Raw genomic sequence first — 15,538 nt, forward strand, 5'->3', positions numbered from 1 at the left:
ATATTTTTCTAGTTTGACTGGCCAGCTAGTCCCCTCCCTGTGACTCCTCTAGTGGATTTAATGTGAATCATGCTAATGTGTGATTCTGATTTACACCTACTTGATTAACCACAGGCATAATTGTTTTTTCACACTGTGTAAATATATGGCACTGTCATGTTTCATGCAGGCTGTAGTAGCAGAACAACCACACAGTTGTAGCTGTGTAGTAAAGAGTTTTGACCCTACCTCTAAATTAAGAGGTTCAGTACTCAGGCTATGCAAGGTATCTGCTGGGGCTGCCTGTAGGGGTTGACAGTATATAGAGTAGTTCTATGTGAGCATTATCTTTTAATGGAATATATGTAAAAGACCCTAATTTGCTCCAAGCATTTGTAACTAGCGGACAGTTTTTTTCACTCACAGAGAGAGATGTGTCCTCTCTCTGGTTCTGTGTGGGAGTTGAGAGCTCACTGTGTTTGTAAATGAATTGATTTGATAATGATGGTCTGTGTGTGTGTATGTGTCTATCCACAGGTGTGTATTGCAGCCTCAGTATGAGCGTCATCCCATTTAACAGTGATTATGGAATGTGTTAAAGCCCACCAGCTCGTGTTGCCTCGTGTAACCTTGTTAGAGAAGCTTGCAACCTGAGTGCATTTTACCCTCTCCAATGTGATGTGTGTTTTTGTTTTTCAGGTGTGGGGAAGTCATGTCTATTACTACAGTTCACAGACAAGAGGTTTCAGCCAGTTCACGACCTCACCATAGGTAAGAGCCTTTCTCCTTCACAGCAGCACTTGGATCACAGCGACACTGATTGACTAAAGGATGTAAGAGCAAAAAAATTGTGAAATTTCAGTTTGATGTGCCAGTAGAAAGAGTTCCTTAGGTCCTATTCTGGTGTTTTTGATTGATTTTTGATGCAGAAATCTTTCCAAAAAAATCTGTCCTGGGTGTAATTCCATCAAACATGTGCAACGACAGGTTCTCGCTTAAAAACGCTGTTCATGTTCTAATCAAAACAGTCCTCCAGTACGTCGGTTTGTCTACTGGCCAGTTGGCTGCCTTCAGTGTTAATGTCGAAGCTGTTGCACACAACAGGATTACAGTGTGATAACAAACACACATCATCTTCAGAATTTCCTCTGTGTTCATTCAGCAGTGGTACAACACAACGATCAGGGATTTACTTCCCTTGCTTTCAAGTAATACTATCATTTGATACAACCTAATATGCCTCTTAGACATTAATGAATTAGTCATTTAGTTTTTTTGAAAAGAGAAATCTTTTTAAATATATATGAATGTCATTTCAGTAACAGATCACATACTTGTGTTACGTTGTCTTATTTGAAATGATTTTAAATGTTTAGGAAAGTAAAAGTGTGCGCATGATTATTGTAATATCAAATGTACAATCAGAGTCAGCAGATTTTTCAAAAAGGGAAATAATAGCTGTCGCCCTAATGCATCCCTTACTATCTGTAACTAGGACCAAAAATAAAATGGAATCACCACTGCTGTATGTAGAGCAATTAAATTCAAGCCTTCCAGATGAACTAAATATATAATTTGAAAAGGAAAACAAACAAACAAAAAAAACAAAAAAGGGTGAATGTGTGTTGGATTGCTCACTAAAATGTTGATGAGTTGTGAAATTCTTACTAGGCACATTAAATTTTTCAAAATGCCTCCCCCTATATTTTAGCTTTAAACAGTCAATGGTTGTTTCCATTTCCTACCATATTACAACACCAGTCAAACAACAAGTTTTTTTTTTTTTTATCTAAGCTGAGACATTGAGGTTTCTGGAACGTCCTTAACCCTCTAGCTCATAAAGACATGTCAGTTACATGGGGAATTATTAAGATTTGAGTGATTTAACAACAAAAGTTAAGAATAAAGAATTAGGTAATGCATGTTATTCTGATGGAGTGGCTGTGGAAATCAGGACCCAACCCCACTTCTTGTGTGTGTGTGTGTGTGTGTGTGTGTGTGTGTGTGCGTGTGTGTGTGCGTGTGTGTGTGCGTGTGTGTGTGTGTGTGTGTTTTGTTTGTTTGTTTTGTTTGTGTTTGTCTGTCTGTCTAGGTGTGGAGTTCGGAGCAAGGATGATCACCATAGATGGCAAACAGATCAAACTGCAGATCTGGGATACGGTAATATATCTTTATGTGTATATTTAGCCATATATTTTAGAGATATGGAACAACATCATATCAGCATATTCACAAGTCCTCAAAAAGTTGTTCGCTTATCTGAAGCCTCACAGTATTAAAATGTCTTTAATGCATTTGTTAGAGGTCTTATGTGTTTTTTTAATGATAGAATTCTCTTGAAAGTACAATCTAATATAGTGGTATTAAAACATAACATCCACTGTTGTGTGGTCAAAACAGAACTGGAAAGTCAGGCATATGTCATAAATTGTGTAGTTTTACTAATAGATGTGACTGGCAGGTATGTCCAGATCATCTTCTCAAATTGTTTTGCATTATTTACACAGTTGATCACATTATTTTGGATGAGCATACATGTCCACCCTAAAATTAATCTCGAACAGGGTTGTCATTTTTCTATTCTGCATTAATCAGCATAATTGTGCCTCATGTCACTGTTTCCTGTTGTCCTTTTTCACATGGCAACTAAAGTTTCACAACTTCTTTTATCTGTACTCCTTGAAAAATGGGTAGTTTTTTCATGTTATTTTCTTAATTGGGCTGAAATGCCCAGTTTGAATGCAGAGATGCGTAGATATTGGGTAGTCTTGAATTTCCTTCACATGCAGTTAAGCTGCTGGCCAGCAGGGGGAGTCAGAGCTTCATGAAACATGCTACTGCTGGCTTGAGAGGCAGCATGACACAACAAGGCTTGCAGGGTGCAGGCCTTTAGTGCTTCAGGCTGCCTTGTCTGTCTGTATGGCCACTACTGGAGAGCCTGCAGGCTCTTCTCTCTCAGCTCCTTGTTAGATAAAAGTTTGAGTGTGAGACGTCTCCTAGTCTTTGCGTTTGCACCTTCCTGTGCCCTGCTAGAAGCCTGTTGAGCGCAGCCCTGACTGAAAAGAGCACAGCTGACTGTTAAGTGTCTGCTGGACTTAGAGGTTACACCACAAATGGCCAGACACACAAGTAGGAAATGTGTGAGCCTGTGTATTGGCTTTTGAATGGCCTTGTGTGTGTGTGTGTGTGTGTGTGTGTGTGTGTGTGTGTGTGTGTGTGTGTGTGTGTGTGTGTGTGTGTGTGTGTGTGTGTGTGTACATGTGTGTACATGTGTGTAGACCAGATGGCAGACAGACGCAGTGTTCCCTCTCTTTCTCCCTTATTTATCATTTATTCACTAATAGCATTACGGACTGGATGACTGACTGACTGGTTCAGTGACCAGGTTTCTGAATAGCTGATTGGCTGCTTGGTTGAATTCTTAATTCCTGAATGGTTTGTTGACCCAGGGGTTTTCAAAGTGTTCATGTTCCACACCCCCAACTTGGCTCTGATTAAGCCCTGGACACCAGTTTGAAGCACTCAGGACTCTGATATAAAAAGACATTTTGGTTTGTGTTCATTGTCTAGGTGTCACATATGTCAAGTAAATTCAAAGTAGCGAGCCTAAAACATGAATATAAAATAATCACTGGTCTTTGTATGTACATGTATATGTGCATGATTTAGCAACATAGCCGGAATTAATAGGAAACCTGAGAAAATATACCTGATTTCTTAAAAAACATTGAGGAAAAAGGTGATTAGTAAACTCGCAAGATATTAAAAATTACAAGCAAATGACCAGTGAGCATTAGTAATTTAAAAAAATTACAGAAACCTGTATTTATTGTGATATATTTTAAAGAAATTCGCTCAAAAAAGCAAAAAATTAGCTAATTATTAAACTGATATATTTTAAAGATCAGGAATAAATTAGCAAAAATGTTTAAAAATTAGCCAAAAAGAATAATAAAAAAAAAATAAAAGAAAATTGCCAGAAAATCAAAAATTGAAAAATATTTTTTTAAATGACAAGAAAGCTAGATTTGCAATTATTTAAATGATATGTGTAAAGGTCAGATAATTTCTGCTGGATTGACATCATATTTCTTGTGTTGAAATGATTAGATGCTTGAATTATAGTGATAATTAAACTGGTCCTCATTTTGCTGAAGAGCCCACTTTGAAAAGCTTTGCACTTCCTTAAGCACCGGGCTGTGACTGTGGCTAACTGACTGGTTAACTGACTGGCTGCTCGCACTCGGCCTTTGCAGATGAGGCCAGAGCAGGGCAGTGCTGCAGCTGTCGGAATAGAGTGGCGTTTGTGTTTCCTGCATTGGTCTGGATGAAACACAGACAACATTGTTACACTGGACAGAGGCAGAGAGGATGAATAGACATAGAAGTGTGTGTGTGTTAGGGGGGCGGGCACAGATTCATAGGGAAAGAATGAGAAGATGGGCGATGCAAGGAATCGAGATAGCAATGGAGAGAAAACAGGCGTGGGAGAGGGGGAAACGGGCAAAGCGGCGTCTAAGTGGCCTGATGGGTTAAATGGACCGCCCTGTAACAGAAATGCCACAGGTTTCATGGAACCTGTGGCTTTTTTGGAAGGACTGGGAGGTTGCACATGAGCAGAGTGGAGACAGAGAGAAACGGATTGTGACAGAGAGATGGGGAAAGAAAGAGAGAGGTCCATTGTATCCAGTGACAAGCCCTGCTCTGTCCTGTCCTCACCCAGCCCGCTGGAAAACCTGGAGCTGGATTACAGGACTGGTGTAAAACAAGGAACTGGTCTTCCCTAGGGGATCATGTCTCATTATTATCAGGATGCACTAGTATTTTGGGGTGTTTTTGAGAGCCTGATTTATGAATACTGATCCCACATTTTTTCTAGTTTAACCCAACAAATTCCCTTTAATATATATATTTTTTTAAAACTTTCAGACTTTATTATACTATAATTAAAAATTTCTGTATATATAATAAAGATTTCACACACTGAAGCAGAAGATCCCTCTTTCCCAAGTAACACTGAAGTGCATACTGTGAATAACTGCATAAGTATTTGACAGACAAAAATGTAACTGACATGAAATCTGAAGTATATAAGTCATACTCCAGATAACTTTTGCAAAACTAAAGTGGAAGATCCTGTTTTATGCAAAAGCAGCAAAACACATCTCCTCAAATCACATTACATGAAGGACCAAATCCTTTCTTTTTTGTCTTTTGGTTCTTACAAAAGGTTTATTTGAAATGATTAAGAATAGAAATACACAAATAGCCAGTCAGCGATCACATTTGGGTCACTGGCCAAAGATTAGTGCATCCTTAAATCAGGACATATATTTATGTGTTTGTATATACACCCAGGTGGTCAGGAATTGCACAGATTCATGTCCAGCTCTCCCTGCAGATGGGGAATGGTCATTCACATTCTTTATGTTTTGATCCGTGTTTATTCCTGTGTGTATTTCTTCAGGCCGGTCAGGAGTCGTTCCGGTCCATCACCAGGTCTTACTACAGAGGAGCAGCTGGAGCACTGCTAGTCTATGACATCACAAGGTAACACAGCCAATCAGATGGACCCCATCCCCATACCCCTGCATTCATGTTTTCTAACACTTAGCTCAGGCTCTCATTCCTCCAGCATCCTCTGCTCAGGGTGCAGAGGTCCCGCTTGCCAGCTGTGATGGGAGCACCAGAGATAGATGAGCATGACAAATTTGCTTCCAGTAGGTCACAGATATAAAATATAGAAAGGAGAGAGGAAGCTTTGTCCAGTACAGATGTCAGCTAGCTACTCATGTGCACCGCAACTAGAAAAAAACAACAGCAGCAGCCGTACATTTTGCTCATTAGTGTTTGTGATGGAAATTTAACCAGATAGAGCATATAGAGAACATTTGAGCAAACAAGTTCAAATGTGCCCAAATGCATTGCGGGTGTGACTCACATCACCCCCACAGTGTTTGTTTTCGCATTTGGCCAAATTAACAGGAAAGCGGAAAAGTGCATGTCTCCAATCTACGTAGAGCAACTATGTAAATGGGGGTAAACTTTTGAACTTTCAGGCAGGAAGCTTATTCAAATCTAGCAGGTGGCAGACAGCTCAGCTAGCAGGCTTCTCTGAAATGGACTGTCAGGATGGAGAAGAGCAGGGCAAAGTGTTTACCGCCTGTTTTAGTGGCTGTAAATATGACCAGAGGAAGTGACAGGCATTGCATTCTGTGTTTTGATGAGAAAGAAAGTCAGCATGTATGCCAAGAAACATTTGAATGCAGGGTATAAATGTGATCCAGATATATATTTGGATTACAGATTGCATGTTAATGCCCTCATCTTGTAACCTCTAAACTAAACTAAACTAAAACGATTGACCTGTGTATGCCTTAACAGAAGGGACACCTTCAACCACTTGACGACCTGGTTAGAGGACGCGCGCCAACATTCCAACTCCAACATGGTCATCATGCTCATCGGCAACAAGAGGTAAGACACATTGACCTGACAAAAATGAACCTATGTAGTGCAGAGCAGTATACCTTACACTATGTACTCTGACATTGTGTGTGTCTAGTGACCTGGAGTCGAGGAGAGAGGTGAAGAAGGAGGAGGGGGAGGCGTTTGCCAGAGAACATGGCCTCATATTCATGGAGACCTCAGCCAAGACTGCTTCTAATGTAGAGGAGGTATTATAACACACACACATACACACACTGCTCAGCTACAACTCAAATGGAGATGTTTATCATTCCAAACCTTGATTTGTGGCAACATAGCTGCGAGATAGCTGTGCATTACTGCACGAGACTATGTAGTGAGCAACAGAAAGACTTTTGTTTTGTTAGTTTGGTTGCAAGGAGTGGTCACTCAGTGTTATTAGGAATCCCCCCCAGAGATCTGGACAAGATCGACCCGCTTGATTTAGGATTATGGTTAGGACGCTTTTTTCTGACCAATCATAGCACTTGTGGCTGCATCTTGCAGAAAACACAGTAATGCAGCAATTTAGGCGAGCATGGAAAAATGGCATCTGCATCATTTGAAGTAAGATTTGGTTGTTTGAATATTAGGTAAGGCATTTCAAATGGCTTTTTTATCCACACAATCTTTTTCGCAACCACATTAGTTCTTTTAGATCAAAATATGCTCATTTTGACTATTTTCTGAGTGTCACATTCATCCCTACCTTATACCTAGCATTCCCAATGAGATAGAAGGGGCTATGCCAGCTGTTTATTATTATGTAGTGTTTTCCCCCATAGCTGAAGTAGCAGGTCCATTTGTTCAGATCTCGAAAACATGGAAATTTATAGGCTATTTTTCCTGTAATGGAAAACACCTGGGGCCTCATTTATCAACCGTGCGTACGCACAGATGTGTGCGTAATGGGTGCGTTAGAACATTCCCACGCAAAGTATGGGATTTATCAACTTGTACTTTTGCGTAGGAACATGTGTAAATTTAAGTACAACTCTTACCATGCGTACACACAAAACCTAGTGGTAGAACAGTGAAACCACAAATAGAACGCACGAAGAGAGTCACAGTGTTCAGCAACTTCACACGTTCCCTGTTTCCTCTAATTAATAAAAAAATCTCAATTAGTAATTTAGCAGACAATTTCAATAATTGATGTACAAGTTATAAAAGACAGCTGTGACAGGACAACCTGAAAAGAAAACTTGAAATGCAAGTGCCATGGCTTATCTTGCACTATTGGAAGATTTGGAAAACCGTTTTCAAAGAGCTGACAGTGAGAGCACAGGGTGGCATCTCAGCAGGTACCGCTTCCCCAAAAACGTACTGATGGATTTATGCCGTGATTTACAACCAGTTTTTAAGTGAGAGACATAACGCACCAAAGCCATCCCAGTGCGCATCCAGCTCCTGTCCACCCTGGGATTTTTGGCCACCGGAACATTTCAGTTAGAGTTTGGAGACATATGCGGCATTTCGCAGCCGACACTAAGCAGAATCATGCCGGCAGTGTTGGATGCAATAATTTCTCTGGCCCCAACTTATATTCAGTTCCCATACAGACATCACCAACAAGCGGAAATTCAACGAGGATTTCACGCCGTCACCGGATTCCCAAACATAATTGGAGCCATAGATTGCACCCACATCGCAATAAAAACACCACCACACAATCCAATTTCATTCAACCAATGCACAAATAATCTGCGATGCAAATATATCTCTGTTAAACGTTGTTGCCCGGTATCTTGGAGGAACGCACGACTCATTCATTCTGCAGAACAGCTCTGTGGCTGTGCGCCTCCAAGCAGGAGCTCTTGAGGATGGCTGGCTTATTAGTGAGTGTTACAACGTTTGAAATTATTTTCTGGGCTTCGTATGGTTTATTATAACGGCTCTATAGGTAATCGGGGATAACCACTGAAGCCGTGGTTAATGACCCCCGGAGCCAACCCGAGGACCCCGCAGGAGCAGCGCTACAACCGGGCTCATGCTCGTTCAAGAACCATCATTGAGCGCGCGATAGGCCTGCTAAAAAGCCGAGGAAAAAAATCCATTCATGCGCTCTTAAAGGGATTGCTGCTACCATATATGGTCAATTGGAGGCGTTTCTGAATGCAAATGAGCCTAACCATGCACGAGCATGGCAGTTTAGCACAGGTGGGATTTATCATCACAGATTGCTTACTGGTGTGCGTACGACCGGTGTCCGCACATTTGATAAATACGGATTTTTTTGTACTTACGCACATTCTAAGTTTCATTCCTACGAAAGAATTTAGAACCTTTTCTACGCACAGGTTGATAAATGAGGCCCCTGGAGAATTAGAAAACTGATAAAATGTCATGGAAATATAAGTCCATTTGAGATCACATATTCAAATGTTTTGCTCAGTGCACATAATACATTTTTAGCTTCCAACACCCCGTTTCAGGGTATGGTCACATGCAGCTGTCGTGTCGAAGCGCAGACAGGGTATAAACACACAAAACTGACACTTTGATCAAGATGGTGTTTGCACGTTGCGCATTGTTAACATGCTAACTTTATTACATGTCAACCACATGTTGTGGCTACTTTCTCCAGTTCGAATCATTTTAAGATGATTTTCTGCATGTAAATGCTGACATAAGTAAGACATAAGACATAAGTCATCAAATACGTTCCTGAAAAATACTGGAAAATGGTTTCCTATAAATAGAGGGAACCTGATATTGGTGTGCAATAAATTAGTAAATTAGAAAAAAAGAGAAATGATTAAAATTACATACTTGAATGTAATATTAGTTATGGTGGCTCTTTACCAGATTTCTTGTGTTTAAATGCTGGAAGGCATGTAAACACAGCCTGAAGCCCTCTTCAGATGCCTTTCTCAAGGATTGAAACTTTGAAACTGGAGCAAGTTCACTTGAAAAGTTCACCAGAAAATTAACAAGAAATTAGTGAAACGTTACAAGAAAATTACCTGAAATTCAGCATAAAAAATTACAAACAAATGATCTGAAAATCAACATGAAATAATTATCAGGAATTATGCAAAAATTAACAAGAAAATCATCATAACTAGTAAAAGAAATACAAGAAAATTATATATTTTGTTATAAATTGTTACAATTATATTTTTAAAATTATTATAAGAAAAATACCATTAAAATTACCCCCAAAATTGTGTAAAAATAAAAATAACTTTTTTGAATTTTGTTCAGGGGGTAAAAAAAAACAACTTTAAGGTTGTTTATCTTTTGAACCCCCCAGACAAGCCCTGAAATGTCTAGGGATGGCACCACCTACACCTCTGATGTGATAGACAAGATGCAGTTTGATATATGTCTTTAGACTATGTCTCTATGTCTCTATATGTCTTGGGACTAGAATAGAATTGACCAATAGTAGTTGACTATTGGAAGCCCTTACTCTGATTGATTCTGATGTGACACGCTCACAATGTGGTCAAAATGCTGTTTGAGAGGCTTTTACTCTCTGAGAAGAATAAGTGGGGAAAAATACACAGAAACTCACAGCAGTTTAACCCTAGTAGCTACTGTTTGACCTATTAGTATTAGTATTAGTATTAATATTATTGTTGCAGAATTGTTTTCTGTGTGACATGCTAAGTGCTCACTCTGGGCAGAAAATGACACAAAATGTGAAAACAATAGCATAACACCCAGTAGGTGACTAGCTTTAGTCGATTAGCCTATAGCATGTAAACAGCTAGCCAAGCCTTGGTTGGGTTCACGTGAGCGTCGTGAACCACAGTTAGCATAGCAAATGCTCTGCTCCGCCTCCTGTAACACACACACACACAGACACACACACACACACAGCCAGTGTTGGTGTGTTTAATGAATGCATGGTTTTGTCCTCGGGGACCCCTTTCTCACTTATCCAATCACATAAATAATCCCATCCTACACAGCACAGCACGCCAAGCCCAGGGCAGTGCCGAGAGAGAGTGAGAGAGTGTGTGTGTTTACATTGATTTTTTTTTTCCCTCCTCCACTCGCCTGGCCTATAGTATCACGCAAATGTGAGCGCACACACACACATTGCAGTCGAGTACTGCTCTCTGTGGGGTTAAGAGGAGAGGGGGAGGTGTGTGTGTGTGTGTGTGCGCGTGCGTGCACGCACGCACGCATGCGTATGTGCATTTGTGCGTGCACATGTGTGTGTGTGTGTGTGTGTGTGTGTGTGTGTGTGTGTGTGTGTGTGTGTGGGGTATGATTAATTTGTCTCATTAGTGTCTTCTGAATCCTCCTGATACCGCTCCTCTCCTCCCTTCCCTTCATCTCTCCTCCTTCCCTGCGGTCCATCCCTTGACGTCCATCATTCGCTCTTTACCTCCCGCCCATCCCCCTCTGCCGCCTCCTCCCTCTCTCCCTCTACCTACGTCTCTTCCTCCTTCACCTCCCTCAGTTTCCTCCTCCTCCCTTCCCTTAATGCCTTGCTGCCTTCTTCCTCCTCGTCTATCTCTCCCTCCCCCATCCCTCTCTCTCACTCTCTCTCTCTCTCTCTCTCGCTCTAACAGTGCATCAACCAGTTGTAGTTCATACATATTCATAACTCCTCCACCCCCCAAAGCAACAGCCAGCAGCCAATCAGACTGCGCGGTTTGTCGTCAGGGTCTGTGGGTGGACACCGGGGCTGATGGGAAGGCCGGCCCTGAGAGAGGGAGAGACAGAGAGCGACCGTCCTCTCACATTCTCCATCCTTTCTCCTTTTCTTTCATCCTTCCCTCCTTGAGAAGATGTATTTGAGGTTCTCTATTTTATTGCTCATTTCTGACATTTTCTTTCCTCTTTTCCCTTAACATTTTTTTCTCTTATCTTCTTTGCTTCTCTTCTTCTCCTCTCCTCTCTTCTCTCTTCCTGTATTTCGTCTCTTGCTCTACCTTGAAGAGCTTTATCCATCTGAGCTCAGGAAGATGAGGGAAAAAGGGGGACTTTAAAGGAACAGGGGATATGCTGATGGAAAGAGGGCAGGAGTGAAGAGAGAGAGAGAATGAGTGCACTGAAAGCACCTTCAGCTCCCTCAAACTAGTCCTGTGACCTATTTTCAGTCCTCCAGCAGCCAGGGTTCAGGAAGGCACTCGTTCTTCCACCCTGTTTGCTTGTCTTCCAGCTGTTACTGTGTGTGTGGAGCTCTTTGCTTCTTCCTCCAGTGGGCAGTAGTGTGTTTTTCCCAGTTCTTACCACCACAGTCCCAAGAGACATGGATACTGCAAATGTGTGGGGGGTGTGTGACTGTAGTATCCCATGGCACCAGGGAGCTTAATGCCACTTTATTTGAAAGACTTTAAACCCCTCCAACTGCTTGGAGATAGTGTGTGTGTGTGTGTGTGTGTGTGTGTGAGAGAGAGAGATTTTCTAAAAGGGTTGTATATTGTGTGTGTGAGAGAATGTCTCTGTTGGTGTGAATGTGTGCAGCTCAGTTTGCCAGACTCACTGGCAAAGCAGCTGTTGACCTTCGCAACGAGTCGTCTCCCATTTTGAAGCAGCAGAATTAGCCTACAGGGTGTTTTTGACCCCTGAAAAAGTCTAAAAATGCTGTAAATCATACTTTAACCCTCATGTTACACTATATGGAAAGGTTACAATTTCACAGTTGTTTTTTTACTCCCAGTGAGAAATTAGCCAATCCATGAAGACCTACTGTATGTTCCACGTTTTCATTTTCATGTTTGTGTCAACTGCAGAATTAAGGCTGTATTTCATTCTAGCTAAAAATGAAAAGATTTCATATTGAACTTGAGGAAAGTTGCAGACACCCTGGTCCAGTTTCTTTATATAAATTGCAGTGTGGAGAAATAGTGAGGAAGCAGCGAAGACTGTACAACACCTATAAAGGTAGAATGCACACATTAAGAGACAAAAGTAAAAGTTTGGACATTGTACATTATACATGGTTACTTTGCATATTTAAACTGACACTCAAACAACTTTTGATCTGTGGTCACGCAGATAGTTTTTAGTCACTAAGGTCCATGCAGAAAGCCTTGAGTTGCAATTTTCAGCTTCCTGGACATCTCCAGGGAGTGTTTGTTGGCGAACAGGTGTCTCGTACTTTCTGTCAGAAGTCCCCATTCAGTGGTCAGCCTCAAGCGGGGTGGATGGCAGAGATGAGAGAAATTTACAAACTAATAAACTAAGGTGCTCTTCCCTTTTTTAAAAAAAAAAAAAAAAAAATATATATATATATATATATATATATATATATATATATATATATTGTAAAGTCATGAAAATTAAAATTAAAGAAAGCCATTGATTTAACATGCAATTCAAACCAAATAACAATATGTGTTTTGCCAAATATTCAGTATGTTACGTTTTGAATACAGAAGCAAGGGGAATGATTAGAGATGTGTCCAGTGTGTGAAAATAGACAAGAATCACAAACAGAAGCAGCACATATGTGTCTCAGGTATGAGACACACGTGCTAAACAGCACTGGTGGAGTCAGCTGATTATTACTGCAGCGTTGTTGTTGCAAGTAATGTGTGTGTTAAAAACCAATAAAAGCTGAAATGGAACTGGGAGAAAACGTGGAAGTCAGGCACACTGACACAGGTGTGTTTCCTCCAGAATGTTACTTTTGTCTGAGTGGAAAAACCTCTCTGAAACAGCATTTTGACCAGTATGGGACACTCTAACTCCACACTGAAACCTGACAAATGAAATTCTTTACATATGAACTCCTTTTCATCAGATTGAACAACAGCAGTCAGACATTCAGGGGAGTAAAGATACAAAAATGAATGGAATGTCTTTCTCTCTCAGGCATTCATCAACACAGCCAAGGAGATCTATGAGAAGATCCAGGAGGGTGTGTTTGATATCAACAACGAGGTAAGACAGCACACACACACACACACACACAAACACTTTTGCTCCCTTCTCCCTCCTTTTCTACCTTTTCCTTAGTCCTTCTGCTCTAGCCTTCTTTCCTCTTCCCTTCTTTTTCTCCTCTCTCACCCCACTCTCCTCTGGTCTCCTCCTCTCTCGCTCCTCCTGTTCTCAGTGTGGTTTTCCAGCAGTGTGTATGTGGTTTGCCATGCTCCCTCTCCCCTCAGAAAGAGAGGGAAAAAACTCCTTCTCTGCTTCCTCTCATTCCAGCCAAGCAAAACTTCCAGTGTCCCTCCCTCTTTGCTTCGCTCTACTTTCCACTCAGTCTCCACACTGTCTCTCTCTCTCTGTCTCTCCCTCTCTCTCTCTCTCTCTCTCTCTCTCTCTCTCTCTCCCCCTCACTCCCTCCCTCCCTCTCTCCCTCTCCCTCCCTCTCCCTCTCTTTTCCTTTCTCGGCATCCTGCCAGCTCATAAATTCTTCACATCCCACAAGGTCTCAGTCATCCAGTAGGAAAACAAACATTCAGCCAGCCAGTTGGTAAGCTGGCTGTCCAGGCAGCCAGCCAGTTATCCGGTTAGCAAGGCAGTTGTCCAGTCAGTAAGACAGTTATATTAAAAATAATGATAATGATGATGATAATAATACTAATAATAATGATGGATTACATTTATATAGTGCTTTATCTCGATGAAACAGTTCTGCAGTCAGTGAGATAGTTATTCAGTTCATAAGACACTTAGGAGACAGTTCTGCAGTCCATGAAACAGTCATCCAGTCAGAAAGGCACTTAGGAGACAGTTAACCAGTCAGTGAGACACTTATGCAGGCAGTGAGACAGTTAGGAGACAGTTCAGCAGTCAGTGAGACACTTATGCAGTCAGTGAGACAGTTAGCAGACAGCTATGCAGGCAGTGAGACAGTTAGGAGACAGTTCAGCAGTCAGTGAGACACTTATGCAGTCAGTGAGACAGGAGATAGCTCTGTAGGCAGTGAGACAGATAGGAAACAGTTCTGTAGTCAGTGAGACAGTTCTGCTGTCAGTGAGACAGTGCTTCAGTCAGACTGTTATGCAGTCCATGAGACATTGAATGCCGAACTATCTCACTGCCTGCACAACTGAGACAGCTATGCTGGCAGTGAGACAGCTATGCAGGCAGTGAGACAGTTCTGCAGGCAGGCAGACAGCCAGTGTGTTTGTTATTAGTAATAGTATGAAGGAATGAAGGAAGGCCGGCCAGCCAAACCACATCAGCTGACTGACTAAGAGAGGGAACCCCAGCAGAAACACCCACTGTTGGCAGCCACAATGAGAGTGCCTGCGCGTGCACACACACACACACACACACACACACTCTCTCATTCTCTCTCTCTCGTGGCCTTAGCTCTATAAATGTGATTTAAAGGCATAGAGTTTCCCAGAGGCCCTACTGCTACTGAGTGGAGGCGGGGGAGTTCCAGTGAGAGAGACATATAAATATAAAAATATGTATGTAAAGAGAGGCTGAGAGTGTGCTACAGCAACAAAGAGAGATGATGAAATAGAGAGAGAGCTCTCAGATGCTGCACTGTACTCCAGTCTAAAGGGATGAAAGAGCCTGCTCGCCCTCCCTCCCTCTCTCTCTCTCCTTCTCTCTCTGTGTCCCTCTACCACCCACCTGTCTGCCTCTCTCTCTCTCATTGCTCTCTCCTTGTTATAGCAGTGCTCCTTTATTCCCTTGCACAGCGTTGCTGGTGTTTCATTTGCCTTTGTACACCACAGCAACACGTGTTGTTTCTCTGTGAAGTCTGTTTTACCAGGAGCGCCCCATGTGCGGCCACTGTTAATCTCACCATGAAATCAATGACAAAAAGGCTTCTTGTTGAACTTTTTTTTTTTTTTTTTTCAATGTTAATGATCAAAATGATTAATTTTTTCCCAGCCTATTTTAAAGGCCCACTATGCAATTTCAAATTGGAGGGCACCGCACTTTGTTTACTAATGTTAAGGATGAGGCTGAGGAAGGATGAAAGCCCTCAGGTTCATGCCAAGACTAATAACCCATTCAGTTAATGGATTCCCTTTAAATGACCGTCTTCAGTGTAATCTTTTGATGTCAAATGTACACATGAAGCTAAATGCTCCTATGTTCTGGGTAATGGTGGGGTAAAAGAGTTGACCTGAATTCCTGAGGCATGTCTCAGTTTTAATTTTTGACAGCTGAGAGACATTCATGATTCTGTACCACATCAGGGTGGGAGACCCTG

At 41.6% G+C, this 15,538-nt stretch overlaps 1 protein-coding gene across 1 annotated transcript in view; it reads left to right on the plus strand.

Annotated features, from left to right (window-relative positions):
* Positions 1–15,538, plus strand: part of rab2a (RAB2A, member RAS oncogene family) — a 28,712-nt gene that overhangs the window by 11,327 nt on the left and 1,847 nt on the right. The window contains exons 2-7 of the mRNA XM_030074239.1: positions 679–750; positions 2,072–2,139; positions 5,447–5,529; positions 6,364–6,456; positions 6,545–6,656; positions 13,228–13,296. Coding sequence (XP_029930099.1) covers positions 679–750; positions 2,072–2,139; positions 5,447–5,529; positions 6,364–6,456; positions 6,545–6,656; positions 13,228–13,296 — 497 coding nt within the window. The remainder of the gene's footprint in view (positions 1–678; positions 751–2,071; positions 2,140–5,446; positions 5,530–6,363; positions 6,457–6,544; positions 6,657–13,227; positions 13,297–15,538) is intronic.

Source organism: Myripristis murdjan, chromosome 17, assembly GCF_902150065.1.
Source record: "Myripristis murdjan chromosome 17, fMyrMur1.1, whole genome shotgun sequence".
NCBI lineage: Eukaryota > Metazoa > Chordata > Actinopteri > Holocentriformes > Holocentridae > Myripristis > Myripristis murdjan.